The 20,960-nt window shown below is 36.5% G+C and overlaps 2 protein-coding genes and 2 non-coding genes across 12 annotated transcripts in view; 1 reads left to right on the top strand and 3 right to left on the bottom strand.

The window, feature by feature from the left end:
* Positions 1–251: 251 nt before the first annotated feature.
* The window catches only part of LOC134816235 (uncharacterized), a 37,016-nt gene continuing 16,307 nt past the window's right edge, over positions 252–20,960 (bottom strand). For 2 of the 3 annotated variants that reach the window (XM_063824979.1, XM_063824980.1), the window contains exons 3-14: positions 13,795–13,876; positions 11,237–11,381; positions 10,912–11,080; positions 6,740–6,860; positions 6,074–6,199; positions 3,549–3,642; positions 2,858–2,960; positions 2,678–2,756; positions 2,270–2,390; positions 1,960–2,080; positions 1,722–1,788; positions 252–1,507 (exon numbers count right to left, since the gene is read on the bottom strand). In XM_063824979.1, coding sequence (XP_063681049.1) covers positions 1,245–1,507; positions 1,722–1,788; positions 1,960–2,080; positions 2,270–2,390; positions 2,678–2,756; positions 2,858–2,960; positions 3,549–3,642; positions 6,074–6,199; positions 6,740–6,860; positions 10,912–11,080; positions 11,237–11,381; positions 13,795–13,876 — 1,491 coding nt within the window. In that variant the 3' untranslated portion in view covers positions 252–1,244. Of the gene's footprint in view, positions 1,508–1,721; positions 1,789–1,959; positions 2,081–2,269; positions 2,391–2,677; positions 2,757–2,857; positions 2,961–3,548; positions 3,643–5,473; positions 5,567–6,073; positions 6,200–6,739; positions 6,861–10,911; positions 11,081–11,236; positions 11,382–13,794; positions 13,877–20,960 lie in introns of all 3 variants that reach the window. The other variant, XM_063824978.1, reaches the window with a different exon arrangement.
* LOC134816236 (putative RNA-binding protein Luc7-like 1) overlaps positions 2,470–20,960 on the top strand; it is a 75,786-nt gene continuing 57,295 nt past the window's right edge. For all 7 annotated transcript variants that reach the window (XM_063824990.1, XM_063824989.1, XM_063824992.1 and 4 more), the window contains exon 1: positions 2,470–2,489. The gene's annotated coding sequence lies outside the window, so the exon portion shown is untranslated. The remainder of the gene's footprint in view (positions 2,490–20,960) is intronic.
* Trnar-ucu (transfer RNA arginine (anticodon UCU)) lies at positions 3,938–4,010 on the bottom strand. Its single transcript has one exon. It is a non-coding gene; the product is annotated as a tRNA-Arg (tRNA).
* Trnar-ccu (transfer RNA arginine (anticodon CCU)) lies at positions 4,402–4,474 on the bottom strand. The gene has a single exon. It is a non-coding gene; the product is annotated as a tRNA-Arg (tRNA).

The following is a 20,960-nucleotide window of genomic DNA, read 5'->3' as shown; positions in this document are numbered from 1 at the left end:
TTGGGAGACTTTGTTCGCTTCTTGATCGCTCGATTGTCAATGACAAATGATGCAATTTGATATGCTTCTTTGAATTTTGTGAATCTGTGACTTAAAATAATTTGTGCGATACCATAAAAAGTTAAAAATTAAAAATTCGGCACTCGATTGATCGGTTATTGCATTGCACTAATCTATTTCATCTGTAGATATCATTTATGATGAAAAGGTCATACATTTCCGATTCAAAGTTCAACGGATTTATTAACAAATTTGAAAAATAAAAATATAATTCTGCAACAACAGAAAACACTAATGACGTTCGAAAATACGAACCGATTTCATGATCATGATTAAATGAAGAGTTATAAGACTGTTTTATGCTTTAACATACAGTCATGATTTGCTGTAAATGTCATGGAGCAACGGTTTAGTGCAGTGAACAACCGGGGCCCCGGCCGAAAATGGCACCCGGCTAAAATCTTGGCTGCAGACTTTTTTCTAGGATTTCAATAGAATATCTACTCAGTGCAGTAATTGATAGTTTTTCTTAATATCTCCGGCTGAAAATTACGGTTCGGTCCGGCCTAAAATTTTCACCCTGACCGAGACCCCGGTCAATCACTGGTTTGGTAAATAATTTAATCATGCACTGACTTGCTGTAAACTTGATTAAGTAAAAATATATCAAATCGTAAAAAACACATCATCAAATTGTAACAAACATATTGTAACAAACATACTATGAAAAGGGCCCAGAATTAACTTTGTGTCTGGATGTGTTTTAATAATCAATATTGGTCATTTTAAATATCACCTTCACGATTTCAACCGATTGCTGACATGAATTTTGGAATAAATTGTTGTTCAAAAAACACTTATGAAGAAAGAAAATAGCAAATTGGGCGCTTTGTTTGAGACTCTGTTTACAATTGGTAGTTTCACAATTTAACAAGGATCTATTTGACATAATGTTGAGTAATCCAAGAACTCTATTTCATGGAATCTATTTATACTGCAACAGGGTAGATGATCTAACAGTAGGAAACGGAATTCCTTAAGGCGTCTGACGAAGACAAAAAGTGGTATATTAGGTCCTCTCATGCTCATGTATAATTGCAATAATCTCAGGCCTTCTCCATGTGAAAATATTGCTTAAATCCTATTTATACTTCTAACGGGCTTCTGATTACAGGAGCGAACCACGTCTTACTTCTGCATTACTGAGTTCTGGAATCGGAGAAATAGGCGACTTCCCCAAACCCTCAAGACTTCTTGTAGACCCGTTCTTTTAGCAGTAAAAGAATACTCGTAGTCCTGCTGTCAGCACTCAGTAAATAATAACTATTCAGGGTCCGCATCTTGCCGAGATTTACTGCTACTAAACTGGCGTGGTCCAGCTTGCCTGGGATTGTTTTAACGTAACGTCTGTGGCACCTGTTGACCATGTCTGTTTCTTCGCTGGACAGTGCGGTTAGCCGCTCTTTGAATCTCTTCATTGCAGTGCGTTTACGATCTGTGGATTCGGCTGAAACAAGCATTGTGTAAATTGTTACAGGATACAGAAAATAAAGTCATGTCATTTATATTTGAATAGTGTTACATGCCAAAACTTCAAAGTGAACACGTTATGATGAATGTTTTGGTAACAAAAAGTACAACCATCTTTCGATCATAATATATTTAAGTTATCCATTTTATTGACACCACGAAATGAGACATATTGAATCTTGAATACTCACTCAACATTCTACAGATGGAAATAACGAAGTCTTTGACACTAACGTCTTCATAATAAGAGTTTATCGTCTGAAAACACATCATGGTTACTTGGACTAAATACTAAGCAAATCTATGAATTTTTCTACAAGTATAACTAAAATTGGAGACTTAATGATTTAAATTATGGCTAAAGAGAGAAAATACTATTCATGAAAAACTAACTTCATCGAAATGATAAATCAAATTGAATGAAATTACCTGATTAAAATATTTAAGAGAGAGAATGTCGACGAAGGTAGGACACAAATCGTCCACTTTCTTGAGACATTTACAGTAATGTTTGTGCGTTGATTTATCTTTCTCCGATATTTCCAACTGTCTGATGGAAATTTGTCTAATTAATTATTAATTAGTTAATAATTATTAATAAGTCACAATTGAACCTTCTCATGCAAGTGGTACTCTTTTGTTACATAATCTAAGTTACAACCATTTAAAAATCACGATATTTGTACTTTACATCGTCAAAATTACGAATACCTATTTATGAACATTTTCTGTATTTTACTTATGAATGGGGAGATCCCTCAAGTCGCACGAGTTGCCCGAAGAATCATCATTCAGACAGCTGCAGTAAACTTTGTGTAATAAAGGCTCAGATTCAAAGTCACTGCATTTATTCGTGGGTCCTGAAAAAGTTTCCATACTGACATGTGACTTCAAAAGGATACACAATATACATTTTATACAAACCTCAACACTACTATGTATATAACAAATAATTTGAGGCTCTAATGATGTAGTTTTACGAAGATTTCAAGCCTTACGTTGTGTGTTTCCCTTCGTGTCCAAAAGTATTATATTCTATACATATGTACATTGTCCATACATTGTACATAAACTCCATGACTTTTTACTTGGTCTTATAAAAAATTTAAATCGAGTTAAGAAATCCCTGATATAAGCATGTTTAAACCTATCTGATTCGTAACGTGTGGGTTAAAGTTATCCCCGACTCCGTCCGTAGCCAAGAATATGGTGCAATGGTTATCGGCCTGAAACAATAAAATACTCAACAAAATAAAACCATGATCAGATAAACAAATATTTGTTTAAATCTCCTCAAAAAGATTGAAGTGAAGCGAGAAATACTAACCAGGGAGATGGAATACTGAAGGTTAGTCAGGTCAGGTTGATGGCCCACAACTGGTCCAAGACACCCACCACAGTCGCCCATGTTCCGGTCCTCATTTTTAAACCTGAAAGTTGTCATTGATTTGGTTAGAACTTGAATTAAACAGTACAAAAGGAAGGAAAGCATCAAGGTTTTATAGAGAAAAAGTAATTGAAAACAATCAGAATAGATAATTAGGGGGGGGGGGGGGGGGGGGGTCCAACTACATTTTTGTACACTAATTTAGCGTACATTTGGCAAAAATCTGATGGCCATGTACATTAATGGTCATAAAAAATGTACAAAAAATCGGAAATCCCTGGAAACGGAACAGGAAAAACAGGAAAAAACATATTTTGTACATTTTTGTACATTTTTGTACATGTACATTTGGCAAAAATCTGGTGGCCAAACAGGAAAAAACATATTTTGTACATTTTTGTACATTTTTGTACATGTACATTTGGCAAAAATCTGGTGGACAAACAGGAAAAAAAATATTTTGTACATTTTTGTACATGTACATTTGGCAAAAATCTGGTGGCCATGTACAAAAATGTAGTTGGACCCCCCCTAATTAGATTTGACATAATTAGATTTTGACATATTTAATAATAGTACTTGACGTAAGACTCATTAACAGAGCTTAACAGTGCGAAATAAAACCAGGAACCTGTGAGAAATGAGGGCTAGTTTCTCGCTTGGTTTACAGTATCTGTAGGTGGCTGTGTCACCCACCCTCACGTTACACACCACCCACCTGCCGTCTGAAGCGAACATGTTACAATGTTTAGTAGTATTATGATAAAATGTGTAAAACATCGTAATCCTTAAAGTTCTTGCCATGTAAAATTTCATTCCATGCGATGCATTGCAATAACTTTTATTGTTAAAAGCAAATAAAACGATACAAAATTTTTAAAAGAATTCGATTTAAAAATTTTTTTTTCAAAAAATTATTTATTTAATTTTTAAAATTTTGTTCATTATTTTTTATGCATTATTTATATGAGGCGAATTCAAAATTTGTTTCACGCACTTTTTGTAAATTGTGAAAAAAGTAACCCCCGGCGGGGCTCGAACCCGCAATCCCCGGCTTAGAAGGCCGATGCCTTAGCCATTAGGCCACGGAGGCATGTTCTCTATCAGAATAAGTCTTAATATATTTATATTTTCCATACACGCCGCGTGTATTACACGCGCATCTCAGATAATCACACCAAGTAAAAGTGTAATCAACAATAACCAGAAAAAGTAGAGACTAAATGAGGCGAAAATAAACAATTACACATTTTCAACAGTATAATCATAATTAGGTTAGGTCACGCACCCTGTGCACCCTGAATCGATTACATAATGGAGGACCGGATGGATAGCCTGAGTGATAGATCAGAATCGAACCTGCGATATTCAGATATTGGAGCAAGCGGAAGTTTGTTACACCACAACGCCGCCAAACCTAACTTATACCTTTTCAAAATAAATAATAAATAAATCTATTGTACGAAGTTTCACTGCAAAAATTAAACCCCCGGCGGGACTCGAACCCGCAATCCCCGGCTTAGGAGGCCGATGCCGTAGCCATTAGGCCACGGAGGCATATTATAAATAGAACTCGTCGTGACCGATTCACGTTTATAATTTACCGATGAACAAACTTTTGCATTTTTGAGAAAGTTATTTCAATTTACGTATGCTAATGAACTGATATAAATATGCATCAGAAGATGAATTGCTTCACAAGTCTTATATGAATGTGGCTATTCTGCAAACATCATGCCATCTTGCTGAGCCCTTTGTATACGGATTACTCATAACTTATGAAACATACTTCAGTTTTTACCCTTTCACCAGTATTCACTTATTAAAGTTGATACTTGATAGCTCAAAGATGAATGTGAGCGAAAAGTTAAGAAAGGAATGCCATACTTCTTAAATAGCTCGACAGGGGTACAATGACTATCTGATATTTACGGTTAATGGACATTAATGTTCGTTACTATTTTTACACGAGAGTTAAGTGAGACTATTTCAATGTTTTTAACATTAAAAGAAAAGATTTGTTCTGAGTATATTCATTTTCAAATAATTTAAATCTTTGGTTCTAAATCAGATGTATTGAAAATTCTCGGTGAAACACTGTGTGTATTGTCGGGAACACAAGACCTGACGAATCACTAATGATAATATGTACACCAACTGTTACCTGAACATACAGATAATGAAGCCACACTATGTTCTATAAAATTAACGTTATCTCGGGTAGAAATTCTCAATACAAGCACCAAATCACTTTAGAAATACTTGAAGCTAAACATGCAGTTTCTAATCACCAACCTAGGTGATAGCAACTTCACTACACGCCCATAACCAATGCACACTGTACTATAATATACACTATACTATATACACTATACATGTAAGCATGCTGGAGAAATGGTTTGTGAGCACATTACTCATGCAAAAGAGTACCCCCGGCTGGGCTCGAACCCGTTATTCCCGGGAGAACCATTATACAGCTTTACAAACACGACCAAAGAAGTCAAGAAGATGCCACAACTTTCTAATTAAATTGCTAATAAAATCTATGAAACTTACTACTGTCACGTTCAGGTATTGGATTGAGATTACCCAGATAACGGTGGGTGCTACGCAAATTAATACAGCCTAGGACTGGATGAAATTCCTCATCTGAAGAGAGAAGGACGGGTTATAGAACTGAACCAGGGAGTAGTGAAGGCTAGGGCTAGGGGAATTCTTATTCACCCTCAAAACTTAACGTTTGTGAAATTCATAGATACCGAATATGGATTTTACTTGGAATGGGTCCAAGTATACCACGTTGATACTTGATACATTGTACACTTTACGTGTGATAAACAGCTAAATAATACCAACAAATTAAGGCCTAACAAAACAATTTTCTGGAAAAAAAAACCTTCAAGAAATAGACCCAGTAGTAACATTGCCGTAGCTTCGGGGCACGAAATGTTGGAATAGAAACATATTCTTGCTCAACTCATTTATCTTTATACATGGTTCCAGGTTCCATAATGCGTATTCAGCGATAATGATCGAAAAATACACTGAAGTTTAGTTTTTACTCTAAAAAGCTTTCATACTGAACAATATACTCTTTGACTCCACGAAAAATTAAAATTGAATACATAATAAGAATAAAAACAAAACAAAGTGTACCTGGACTGTTGTGGTATTTAAGTGGAGCAATGACAGTAGCACAGAGTGTAGTCATTCCACACCCTTCACTTGCTATCAGATCCTTTTGGGCCTGATTCATACCCTCGCTCAGGAACTCAAATATATCTGAGTGGTAATTAATTGTTAATTAATTAATAACGTAAGTCATTCATAATCATTTAAAGTCAGTATAACTTGAGAGTGAGTTCAGTATTAGTCAACCCTTTCAAACATTATAAGCAAAGAAATTAATAATTTGATGTGGTAACGATATCCTCGAGCTACTTCCAGGGTGGTCAGTAATTTGGTAACGATATCCTCATATCCTGGAGCTACTTCCAGGGTGGTCAGTAATTTGGTAACGATATCCTCGAGCTACTTCCAGGGTGGTCAGTAATTTGGTAACGATATCCTGGAGCTACTTCTAGGGTGGTCAGTAATTTGGTAACGATATCCTCGAGCTACTTCCAGGGTGGTCAGTAATTTGGTAACGATATTCTCGAGCTACTTCCAGGGTGGTCAGTAATTTGGTAACGATATCCTCGAGCTACTTCCAGGGTGGTCAGTAATTTGGCGTCTGTGATTTGATTACCGTCTAACAAAAATGACATATGGATTAAAGCGTTTTAATGCTTGAAAATCAGATGTTGGTTTCGCGTAGTTTACCTGTACTGCTGTAGATATCGTTGTAGAGGACTTTTTTAGTCAGAGTTCGCAACATTGACAACACTGCAATTCTAGCTGCGGTCCTTGCTCCATCCCCCCATCCGCACCCATCCGCACACACCTGGAAATGTTATTGTTTTTACTTTACACATACAAGAATTTACAGGTATCGCAGTACGCAAGCACGAAGGAAAAACATTCTATCAGAGGAATAAAAATACTAAATTTATTCTGTGAACGGCCACTTTCTTATTTTTGCGAATTAGAGATTCCGAACCGGAGTTATGGCTCAGTGAAAATTCTAAGCTTAAACAGTGCTTATATTGCTACGATCAGAATTGACAGAAGTGCATGTCACCCCACTGTAGAACACGTACTTAGACTTACAGAACTATCCTGATAGTTATATCAGTGTTGTGGGTCTAAAATTATATTAAAGTTCTCTCTTATCAATTTCGGTGTTTCGATCTTATGGAAAAGTTAAGGAGATAAGGGGTTAAGGAGTTAAGGTTCCAGGAGACAAGAGCTTGAGGAGCAAATTTTTCGGAAATACGACAGCTTGGACCAATCTTCAATAAGTTATTCCTCTCAGAATATTTGACAGGAATGCTGCATAATAACAATTGACATTTAGCTACCTCGTAGATCAGTAGCCTATATTCGCTTGGTATTGGATCTATCGGTATGTCCTGTGGAATGTTGTACCAAAACTTCCCCCACTCAAGAAGTAGAAAGTGGACCCTGATAAGCAAATTAGAAGTTCTGGAACTTGGCAGTTTCTTGTTCAATATCAACAGCAACCAACGGGAGCCTGACTCCCTGCGTAAACGGAGTCCAAACGGATTAGAGGTTTAAAGTCGGGGTAAAAGTCAGGGTAAAAATAGATACGTACCACCGTGATGACAGGATAATAATAAAGAGCGCTATTTTTAACTCTCATAATTGATTTATTTTTCGTACCTATTTATATCCCTGACCCGCTGCACTGTTAGGATATCTTTGCTAAAAGTATAAACGAAGTCGTGAAGTGCATGTTTTTAAGAATCCCCGGAGCAGGAGAGAAGCTCGAGGAGGGACTGCTCATTGTACAATGTACTGAAATATGTCATGTCATGTCGATGACGCTTATGGAACGGAAAACTCGCCCACGTACAAAGAGTTGCAGAGCACATGGGGGCTGGCGGCCGTGTTTGGCGATGACTTTTTTCTGTCTTCGTTAGTTTTATGAGGAAATCGTAGAAGTAAGCTCACGTACGGATCCGAGTGCAAGGAGGCGTTAAAATTTATGATTTATTTGCACCATGGCCACATGCGTTGTGATTGTTTTGTTTTAGACTCGTCTTTCGTCAGCCTTTTTATTTCTCTTAAAATCAAAAGTGCATTGGATTCGTCGATGGTTATAAGTTCAAGGATTGACCGGGACCGTTTTTTTTACCGGGAATGGGACTGAACCGGGACCAGGATTAAGACCAATAAGTATTACCCAGCCCCTTTTAATTGATTATTGTTATTATATTGATTAGGATTGGCACCAACTTATCTGCTAGATATGTTTAGGTACCTAATTTATGGTCACTCACTTAAACTTAGTGTTCCATCTCTTTTAACTCTAAATCTAGTGAGCGTAGCTTCTCTGTGGTGGCTCCAAAGATCTACAATCGTTTGCCTGTTATCATCTCACCGGCTCAATCCCTGGAATCTTTCAAAGCCCTTCTAAAAAGTTTTCTATTAAAACTGTCCCTACATGAACTTGAATAACTTTATCGATATTCTATTTTGGTAATAATTGGTGTTATATCTTTAATTATAAGTATCATATTCCTTAGTATTAGTATTAATTATTAGTAATATAGATTTTTAAGCATACGGTGCCAGTCCTTACCTATTACTCAAGTACATTTCCGGGATGTTTAGATTAAACACTGATGAGTATAAGTTTTATCTTAAAAGTGGTGTTATTAATCTTCAATTTATCATTATTATATTATCTAATAACGGCTTTCGTTCATTTTGATTTTCATCCTAGTTTAGCGACTTTGTTGATAAGTAGGTTGTAAACTACTATTTAATAGACATTTAAGTAATGTGAAGATATAATGTATGCGATTTTGAGGCTATTCTACGATTGGTGTTTTGCGTAGAAACTAGAACAATCTCATCTTGGTATATTGACTATATAGTTATCTAGTCAACCGCTAGTATATATCGTGAAGTTCATCAGACTAGAACATTTTCAATTTTGTCCAAGATTAGCTCAGAGCAATAATTTGGTTTTCACATAAATTGTAAATCCAAATCAGTGAGCATGAATCTCGTTCTGATCGGTCATGACCGATCAAATTGTTTCTGAAGATCTATAGTCGAGGTTTGAGGTTTGAGGTAGGTTGTGACACGTGTTTGGCTGGAACAAACCAATCTTTATTTAGCAAACAATTGTGATCATAAGTGTTCTTGTGACGGTGTTCCAAGGATCAAAACTGCTTTGAGATAATTTAATACTTATGAAACGTCGACCATATGCATAGATCTGCTAATATTATTTTAAGGTTCCTTTCTTTTCGCAAGTAAATCGAAACAACCCATCAATGTACGCATGATGATTACGATAGAAGGAGAAATAGGAGCGTCGCTAATTTTTATTACCATTAGCATTATAGGGTTAATGGGGCCACTCCCCAAAATTTGACAGACAAAGGTGACCTAATTGGACCTTTTTAAAGCAAGTTTGCAGATGAATATTCATTATTTTCGGTTATACGGTTAGTTATAACAGTTGTTGTTCAGTTTGTGAAGAAACATGATATTTCTCATTGCAGTGCTCGCACTTACCCTTGCCAATGGGAGCAGCGCATCTTCTCCGCCTCAATTAGAGAACCCGATTGCAGTAGAATATGCCGAAGAACTTGATGGTGGTAACCAGATTGAAGAATTAAAAAAGGACAAAGTTCAATGCATGAAGAATTGCAAGGCAACGGCAGAATGTGAGACGAAAGAGTGTAAGAAAGAGTGCATGGCTGAATGCTGGACAGGAAAAGATCTAGAAAAGGAACCTATCGAAGAATTTAAAAAGGACAAAGAATGCATGAAGAACTGCATGGCAGTGACAGAATGTGAGACCAAAGAGTGTAAGAAACAGTGCATGGCTGAATGCTGGACAGGAAAAGATCTAGATAAGGAGCAGATAAAGGAGCAGATCCACAGCCGCAAACTGGACCAAGATAAAGGAATGAAAGGTGACAAAAAGCACGGTCCAGGCAGAAGGGGAAAAAAAGGATCCAAGAAAGATTGGGAGAAGTCTAATGAGGATAGAAGCTCAATGAAAAGAGCTAAGCAAGGAAAGAAAAGTTCGAGGGGTAAATCAAGAAAATATGATTGATTCTCACGACTGTTATTAATATTTTTCATTATATTTAAATACACAAATTCTTTTACTTGTGAATTGCGATTAAGATCAGATTGATACCTACTGGGTCATACATTTATAAAGGGTTTTAGAGTACAGGGAATTGCAGCAAAGCTATTGCCATTTTTGGGAATAAATTACGAACTTATTTTGCCATTCTCGCCATCCATAACTCCATCGGCTATCAAGCTATCAAGGGCGAAAATATCAGTTAATTGCCTTGCACTACACCATGGTGATTCACCATTGGCAAAAAGCTGCTGTACCTTGGCTAAACCACGTGTACATAATGTAGGGTGTTCGAGATTCTGAGAACTCCTAACAATCAATTATAATCAATGCAGCTCTCTCCAATTAGCTCTAATGTGTTATTAATTAACACATAGATAAGTCCGAACCAAACCACACGTACTGTGTAACATCACGTACTGTTTAAAGTTCCGTAGAACTAGTTTCTCAAGTCTCTGTGTCTATATACTCTCCTGAACAATAATTCATACGGAAAATGTAGTTTTAACTGTAGCTAACTCGGATAATAATAGCTGCTCCTCCTCATGAAACCAGGCCAGTCTACAATTTTTACTGCTTAATTGGGCCCATAGACAGACAGACAGACAGACAGACAGACAGACAGACAGACAGACAGACAGACAGACAGACAGACAGACAGACAGACAGACAGACAGACAGACAGACAGACAGACAGACAGACAGACAGACAGACAGACAGACAGACAGACAGACAGACAGACAGACAGACTCCTCGTACCATGATGATGTAGTTGCAGGTACAAATGACCGCGCAGCAGTCTGCTATAGGGTCCCCAACAAACACGCCTTTTTCAGAGTCCTCCTCGTAGAGTGATATTGACATTCCATACGCTACCTCGCCACTCGACATGTTCCATGGCAGGTCTCCAGGCATATCTGGTTGCAGGCTGGAGATATTTAATTATAGTATCATAAGAAATTGAGGCCTCCTTATCATAGATAGACAGAGTCAGGACCCTCATACCGGCATACCTGCTCCTCCCTCAAGTGAAAAACAAAATTAATTAAACTTTAGTACCTAGATTAGTACCTAGACAACATACCTAAGGGATCTTGGTCGTCCGTTGGGTCCTACCACTACCTCCTTCTTCTGCAGTCCTTTAGGAAAGTAGGTAGAGATCCGTTCTCTCATGTCATTATCAAGGGGAGCTATGTTCTGTACCTTTATGTCATTGTTTGGGTACGAAACTGAGGACGAAGTTTGTTAATAGAGTACAATAATAAGTACAGGCAATGTTACTAATATACGCGACTGAGGACAGGCATCGTTACCAGGTCATACAACTGACGACAAGACGTCGATACTAAAATATACTTGAGAAAAGTCCTGTTCCACGGACCACGGAGTCCACGGTGTTTAGTTTATATAAATGGACACGTTCATTTGAGTTTGAGGATATTGGTAAACAAAAATAATAGCGTTTTCGACGATAGTGGCTTAATTTTGACATCTATTAACCTAGCATGTTCAGAAGTTCTGAACATTAGCCACGTAACCCATACTCCCATATGCACCGCTCAGAAAGAAAATCTATTGTTGTTAGGCACTATAATGGTTCAAATGTCACATTTTGTGTGACTTAGTTAACTGCAGATGTCTAATTATCATTCCTTGGTCTGAAATATAGTAAATTAGGTCAATCTTACAATTATGATACAACATTGGTTAATGGGCACGGATCGAACGGTTACAAGGCAATATTTGGGTAACTTTGTCACACTCATGATACCATACCTCTATTCTAATGTGAGGTGTCCTAAAAACCCTTTCAACTCATTATTTGATGGTTGCTCTACCAATCATAGCCCTAAAATATATCGTTTTGAATAGTTAGCTAATACAGGCACTTGGTTATTGGGAAATGAGGTTAATTCTGTCACAATATATGAAATTTTAAATTTTGGGCGAATTATTTATATTTGATTTTGGTTTGAAAGGCGGGAAAACTTTATATGATGACAATGTAGTTGATGCAAGTTAAGATCAGTTGATGTTTACATTGTCACAAAAAATTATACGAAATCGTAAATAGGTTAAAAACAATGATTATAGAATGAAATAGTCTCTTATAATAACTCTTATAATAACTGATGTGACAAAGTGAACATGTCTTGCCCCTATTTTGAAGATCTATATTCTATACCTCTATTAGAATTCAACATTCTTAACTTTAACAATTTTAGGTTAAATTTGTCAAAGTCACTAAAAATGTGACAAAATTAACTTTCCCTGCCCCAACAATATCAAGATAGTGTGTTAAAATTGGCATACTAGAATGCTTTATTGCCTATATAAATCAATCCAAACTACAAAATATATGTTAATGTGATGACGATTACCTAACTCTTATAATAACTGATGTGACAAAGTAAACATGTCTTGCCCCTATTTTGAAGATCTATAACTCTATTAGAATTCAACATTCTTTCAGAAACGATTGGAAGAATATTGTCCAGAACATCAGAGCTCAATTTTAACAATTTTAGATTAATTTGTCAATGACACTGAAAATGTGACAAAATTAACTTTCCCTGCCCCAACAATATCAAGATAGTGCACGTTAAAATTGGCATAGGGTGCTTTATTACAGGTATATTAATCGATCCAAACTACGAAAAATATCTTTTAATCTGATGACGATTACCTAACTCTTATAATAACTGATGTGACAAAGTAAACATGTCTTGCCCCTATTTTGAAGAACTATACATCTATTAGAATACTATGAAACTTAATCATCAAAAATTTTTCGATAAACTAGTTATTTTGCCAGCAAGGAGCTAACAGAGTTATAATAATTTTTTTGTGACGAAATTATCCTATTTTTGACCATGTTGTGGTAGTTTAATTGTGACACTGTTAACATATTACCACCTGATAATGATTCATGTGACTGGTGCATGGTACTACAGTGTTGTTTGATCCATAGTACGTAATATAAGGGGTTTAAGCTGGTATATCATTATTTGTTCAATTTCACACATGTTCAGATATCATCAAGATTATGTGACAAAGTAAATTTGGTTGTGCCTTCTGTGTTTTAATTCCTTACGACTATATGATATAATAACAATTCCCAGCACTTTCAGGCCATCAAATAAACCTACACTACTCAGCATTGCTTATCAGGGTGCCCTAAACATTCATCACATATTTTCTTTAATGTGTGACAGAGTAAACCTGAGTGCACCATCTAACGAAAAAAGTCGTCAAATATGTAGGTAATGGTCATATGTACCCATCCAATCAACTGGACACTCAAAAATTTGGTCAAAAACGGCAGCAAGGGGTCCATATTTACTCCGTCACATGTTTATAGTGTGACAATGTAACCATTTCCGTGCCGGCCGTATTTAACCGATATCTTATCACCTGATTAAGATATCGTTATGTGACAAAGTTAGCCTAGAGGATGATACGATTATCCTAACCATCAAGGGTTTATGTAATTTCATAGTGTGACAAATTCAACTACACTGTGCCATTTAATAGGGTCACTTATATTTACCAATATCCTCAAACTCAAATGAACGTGTCCAAATATCATTTAGTTTATATAATTATTTATTTAGTTTATATCATTTAGTGTATATCATTTACCTTCGGAGATAGGAAGGTCCTTGAAACTGGATCTAACGACAGGTTCTCGAGACAGGTCCGACTTGCCAGCCTTTATTTGAGCCTGGGAAGTGTTTGATTAAACAATAATCGTTAATCATTCGTGTATAAGATTCACGTACTATAGTGCGACAACTTCGCCAGAAATCACTCCTGTCGAACTTTGGTACGTGTCGAGGTAGCGCACTCTAGTTCGACAATCGAAGTTCTGTTGTCGAACTTGAGTACGTGTCGAACTAAAACTAAAGTACGTGTCGCACTTGAGTACGTGTATCTCTTATTACATCTGGGTAATGATGCCAAGCTTTAAATTTAATCAGTTTAATGAGGAATGTAGTCCGCAATTAAATTAATGACCGACTTTGGGGCCAATCCTAGCAAGGCCTTGTGAGATAGTGGTAAAATTTTAATGCAATTCATCTTTTACATCCAGCCAGCGAAAATTTTTCGCATCATTGTAAATAAGAACCTTTTCAAGCCCCCTCCTTACGTTAAAATTTCGAAGCCAGGTTAAATTTAAAAAAGTTCAAGTGAAAAGATTAACCTGAAGGAAATTTGGCTTGGGAGAGGTAAATTTAACCTGTTTGAAAGTCCCAGAGAGCAATAAAATTGATAATTTCGCTCCAAATGTTTGGCCTGCGGCCAGCATTCCTTCCAGTGATCATCTCTAGAGCCTGCTCTCTCATTTAATTATTTTCAAAGCGTTTCTAAACTGCATAAAATTTGCAGGGGCCCTGATCATCTTGTCACAGCAAGCACATGGACAAACCCCCGGCCCCCGAGACTTAATATTAACTTAAACTGATAGCAAAAACCTGTTAAAATTCAGCGATAGTCCTAGCCGCAAAGGTAAAAATCTCTCGCAAAAAAAGCCAGGTTAAAGAAATTTCAGCTTACGTTAAGGTGCCACTTTTTAAACTTATTTTCACCTATGCCCTTGTGTCCTCCGCCCTCGTGTCCTATAACCCAAGTGGCCTATTGAAGGCCCACGAATGTCCTTAGGCCCTCCAATTTAATTGTATGGGGTCTAATGCAGTATGAGATCTAGCTGTAGTAGAGCGGAACCACCGTTTACAGTTTAGTTAACGTGGTTAGCCAATCATACTTATAAGGGTCAAATTCTTGGAAACGATCTCTAATCAGTGACAGTTTCATAGAAATCATCTCCCCAATGCCAATGAAATTTTATTGATCAAGAGCATTTCCTTACGTGGTAATGCAGTAAGCATTAGCTTCTTTTTTTCTGATATTTTCCCCGAAATTTTCGTTAATTAAAAAAAAAACAATATCATCATGAATATGATTAGCATGTTCAATTTACATTTTACACAAGATAACTAGAAGTAGATACATGTAAATGTTAAAGTTTTGGAGATCCAAGGCATGGTACGACAGGCTTCGTGGTAGATTTGACTGTAGCAAGCAAAGTATTCCCAAGCTTTACAGGGAAATCTAGAATTCAGGTTTAATCTTATAATCTACTGCATTTTTCGGGAACTCACTAAATCAGTCATCTAAACAGTTTATGTTAAACTGCGTTTCAGCTTTGTATATCAACCCTCCTTAAGGGGGCATACACCAAACCGTACCTGTCCAGACCAAATGACCTCATAGGCAGTTCAGTGACCTTCTAGCGCACCGTTTCCACACCAAACAAATTATTTTGAGAATACCTATTTTTGTAATCGAGCATTTCCTGGTTAAGAGTGCAATTTTCGGAAAAAATAATTTTTTGGTTGAGACGCTATAAGTTAATCATTTCTTGCGGTATCGGTTTAAATTTTGCTCGCCGTTTATTCTTAGATGGCAAGTACGTACGGTACAGGGCTTTAAGTACGTACGGTACAGCTACTTTTAAAAGGTACGTACCGTACAGGCACTGTAAGGTACAATTTTTTTTTCAAATTTTTAGAATCAACTTCAGTGAATTACTTGCAATTTTGATAAGTATTATCATCATAATTTTTGAGATAGAAGTCGAAAATAAACACAGTGGTTAAAACAATAAAAGATTTAAGAGGAAAATTTGTGTACCGGATCGCTCTTAACCGGTACTACACTACTACTACTTGTAATTATCGTTAAACTCAAAGCTTCATCCTTCTGTTGCAGTATACACCAGCTTTTCAGCTAATTCAGGTCGCAACCTTAATCTACGCTTGTCCATAATATACTCGTAATCCATTGCTATCAACTGGATTTGTACCTTTCAGCCTTTTCTATTAAGTACGTACCGTACAGCTAATTTAAAGGTACGTACCGTACGAACTTCCCATCTTAGCGTTTATTCACATCTATTTCAAGGTGTGTATAAAATCTTGATATCGTATCTAAAAAGGCTAGTGTGTTATGAATTTTTAAAGTCGAAAAGCTAAAATTGTCCTTTTTAGGCTTATTTTAACAAAAAGTCAGTCAGGGAAGATCGGATTGATTTGATGCCTGACATCAAATTGTTCTCTGAATTCTGGCGCAGTTTTTGATGCCCTCAAAAATGTTTTTACTCATTTATCTTCAGATCTATTGGACCTCGAGCAAAATTTAAACCGATACCGCAAGAAATGATTAACTTATAGCGTCTCAACCAAAAAATCATTTTTTCCGAAAATTGCACTCTTAATATAACCAGGAAATGCTCGATTACAAAAATAGGTTTCTCAAAATAATTTTTTTTGGTGTGGAAACGGTGCGCTAGAAGGTCACTGGACTGCCTATGAGGTCATTTGGTCTGGACGGCACAAACCACTATTTTGGTGTATGCCCCCTCAAGAATTAAAGGGTGTTCATTATCTCTATAAAATATGAAGTTCTTCTACAAAGTTTTGGACTGTCCAAATACTTCAATATTGCTGCGTAATTCATTAAATACATTCCATTATGTAGAAATGTATGTGACTAGAAATATTCAGCATGGAATTGGCAACGCTTCAATCGATAGTGGGAAAATGGCTAGTTTAATCTTTGTGTGTGGTAACTGGTAAATGGCACGACGGAAGTTATATAATTGCTCAAATCAGACATCTCGCGGTATGAGGTATAGTAAACGTCATGGACAGTGGACAGTGGACACGGGACACTGGTCACGTACTGGACACTGGACACGTACTGAGAATTGGTTGTATGTGATCGGGTAAATACTAAATATTGTACGATCGCGATGCAGCTTCGCCCCACAGTGGGGCTCGCGTAAAGGGCATGCTGACATTTGGTTTTTTTGCCCTTTTATGCCTCTGGCCACATCTTGGTGGTGTCAATTTGGATTAAATCGTCAATTATGACTTATTTCAGTGAAATTGGACAACTTTCACTACTTTTTTGGGCAAAAAATCAATTTTTTCGAAAATTTGGCACTTTCTGTCACACAAAAAGCATCTTTTTTGACTAGCAGTTTTAAGATTTCATCGAATTTTAAGCGGTTTCTGTCCCATTTTTCTGCTTTTTCGTATGGAAATGGTCATCAATCATGCTGATGTGATTGTTTAAGGGTATTTCAGAAAGGAGAACCATAAAAACTATGCAATATGACAAAAACATAAGAAAAATCCTATGAAATCAGAGTTGCCCCTGGATTTTCCGAGCTCAAATTGCCAGATTTTGGCTATTTTTGGCTCATATGCACTATTTTTCCATCCAAATATTGCTTATTCCAATTGAACTTTGCTGGTATTAGCATAAAATATCGAAGTGTGCACCAAAAAGCTATGAAATAAATGAAAAAATCAGTTTTTAATCTATCAGTTTTCATTTTTCGCGCTATTTTGACGCGATTTTTCACCTCAGGCTCGTACCAAAAATGGGTCATAATTTTTTTTCCGAAGCGTTCCGAAGCCAAATCTTCTGGGTTCTGCTAGAAAAATTATGGGAAAACATAGAAAACATAATGAAACCCGGGCCATATGGGGCCATTTATAACTTTACCACCCATTTGTGGTCAGCGAATGAAATTTTAAGGCCTATTTTTGAAAAATATTCTAATTTTAGCTACCAAAAATCCAAAATTGACCGAAATCATGGTTTTTTCTTCTTAAACAGTACTAAGAATGCTTATATCCATGTTCAATCAATCAAAAGTTGAAAAACATTGAAAACAAAAAGAACCTCAGCCTGACTCAAAAATGGCAGTGAAATTGAGTTTCTGGGCATGTGCAGGCAGGTTATTTTCAGGCGCGCTTTTCAAATGGTTGTAAATTTTGACCCAACCGAGATATTGAGCTAATTTAAAAAGCATTGAATCCGGTTATTTATTCTCTATCAGAATTTACAACAATCTAAAACATTAGGAAAACTCGTTTTTAGGCTAAATGTCAGCATGGAGCCCCACTGTGCGCCCTTCATTATGTGATATTTTGCCTTGTATGAGACCTTCATTACGTGGTATTATTGGTTGTATGAGACCTGCATAACGCGAGCAAGCCAGCCAAGAACATTTACTTTCAAACCATTGATGGAATGCTCCAGGAGCTCTCGAATAATTAATTTGCAATGTGCTATTTATAGTAGGAAGAGTAATCTCGTGTTAACCAATCCCCATAGTGCTAACTTAGTTCTGTTGTAATACCGACCATAAATATTACTGACTTAGTTCTGTTGTAATACCGACCATAAATATTACTGAACTAGTTCTGTTGTAATACCGACCATAAATATTAGTGAGCTAGTTCTGTTGTAATACCGACCATAAATATTACTGAACTAATTCTGTTGTAATACCGACCATAAATATTAGTGAGCTAGTTCTGTTGTAATACCGACCATAAATATTACTGAACTAGTTCTGTTGAAATACCGACCATAAATATTACTGAACTAATTCTGTTGTAATACCGACCATAAATATTACTGAGCTAGTTCTGTTGTAATACCGACCATAAATATTACTGAGCTAGTTCTGTTGTAATACCGACCATAAATATTACTGAACTAGTTCTGTTGTAATACCGACCATAAATATTACTGAGCTAGTTCTGTTGTAATACCGATCATAAATATTACTGAGCTAGTTCTGTTGTAATACCGACCATAAATATTACTGAAGCTAGTTCTGTTGTAATACCGATCATAAAGTTAAACAATAATTCCCTTTGCTGCATCAAATGTTAGCACTGTGACCAGTGTCCACGACTAGACTGCCAACCACTTCAAGTCTTTCTTAATTCTTAAATATAGACAGTAAACATTTCGGGTAAACATTGAAGTTTTCATCAAATTAATGGGCCATTAAAGCGGTTAGCGAGTCTCTAGATATTTTATAGTGAGCAACAATTTGACTGAAGGTGAATGTCTGCAAACTCTAAAAATCTTGGCTTCAACTTTAACAAAAATTATCGGCAAACTGATGTAAAGAACAAAACAGTAAATTAATCCAAACAAATCAATTTTTTCGGCACATTTTAAAACGAGTTTCAACTATCATTCAACTATAAGGTTTGAGGTCCACAAATTACGTGGCACGCCGTTTTCCAAACAACTAGCAGGATTAGTACAATCCCTTTCTTTACCTCACAAAGCTACACCGTGCTTCCACACTACTACTACCAGAGAACACGTACACAATAATAGACCGTACGTGAGTGCCGAGATCTTTACTTGTACGTGGAGTAGTCGTATTTCTAAAATATGTGCGTGGCATAGTTGCTGTATCTCATTTCTTCGTATGAGAATGCAGATTTGTCGTGCGTGACCGGTCCACAAAGTTGAGCGAGCAGCGAGCACGACGTACCAGGTTGCTCGTAACAACCTCAAAGGCTAGGAACCTCTAGAGCCTCTTATAGTTATAAGGGCTCTTTGTCTTTATTCCGCCAGCTAATTGGTTAATTAACATTGAACATTGTTGTTATCTTTATCGCTGGTACGATAATTATATGGTAACGTTAGACAACTAAAAATAAGTTTTTAATATTTGCAACGGTTTTTTCTATTGCTTTTTTGCGTTGAATTAATCGTGTTTGGTCTTTGAATATTTGTTGGATTAATTTTTCGATATGCAGTAAAAACCCATGTCAGAAAAAGTTCCAGAAAATATCGAACATTTTAAAAGTTCCAGAACCTCAATCGAATAATATGCTGCAGTAAAAGTCGTCTGCAAAATTGGATTAATCTCAGAAGTTCAACGATTGTTTGGAAAAGTTCCAGAAAAGTTCTCAAATTCAAAAAAGTTCCAGAACCGTCAAGTTTCTCATGAATGCTCATTTTTAACGACCGCAGTCCGTTACGAACCAACTCTTTCAACAAAAGTGTGTGGTTTAGTTTGGGACCTGATTGCGGAGCACAGATCAGTTTATTAACAATCGTTCTTAAAAGCTTAAACAAACAACTGCTTTCGATAGCTTTTGAAAGCTGCATGGCACACCTTTTTGTATTTTTTAGTCTGAAATTTGATTATTTAATTTATAACTTTTATTTTTATTTGAAATTTTTTATTTGATTATTGTTATGTGAACTTTGATTGTGTGAAGATAGTCACATTTTAATTTCCGGACACTACAGCTGTGAGTCAAACCGGTCAACGATTAAATATTCACTCTTTAACAGAATCAGAATTCGACAGAATTCGACATGCTCAATCTAACTCGATCGACCATCATATACTGCGACTTTAAACAGGTCTGAACTTTAAAACCCAGCTTATCTAAGACCACGTCCTGTAGAATATTTTTTTTGGGACGAAAATCTAATTACGGGTCACATTAGACTTATTAAAAGTAAGTTTTTACGCGTATTATATATATATATGCTGTATAAGCTGGCAAGAAGTCTGTAGATCATTCGGTTAGATCTGTAGATCTGGTAGGTTAGTTGTTTGATTTATTCGATGACTAGGATCTCTTTTGTGGCCGCTTACACCAGTCCGATTGCCACTATAACGATAACTGTGGGAACCTCGGATGGAAGTAACTTTCTGTGGCAACATATATAAGTGTGGTGGGTGCGGAATCACACTATTAACCGTTGCCGTCCTTTTTCACTCCATTTGTCGTTCTTCGCACATATCATAGTCGGTTTTTTCATCACATTTTCGTGCAATTCAACTTTTCGCACAACCTTAAGAAAGTAAACATTTGTCCCATTGAAAAGTTGAAATGGTTTGGTACAATGACTTGAGTGGTTTTGGCACAATGACTTGGGAGGTTTTGGTACCGCCGCGTGCAATG

Source organism: Bolinopsis microptera, chromosome 6, assembly GCF_026151205.1.
Source record: "Bolinopsis microptera isolate Bmic1 chromosome 6, MBARI_Bmic_1.0, whole genome shotgun sequence".
Taxonomy (NCBI): Eukaryota; Metazoa; Ctenophora; class Tentaculata; order Lobata; family Bolinopsidae; genus Bolinopsis; species Bolinopsis microptera.
The sequence above is the reverse complement of the archived record's forward strand: the minus strand, read 5'-3'. Positions and strand labels throughout refer to the sequence as shown.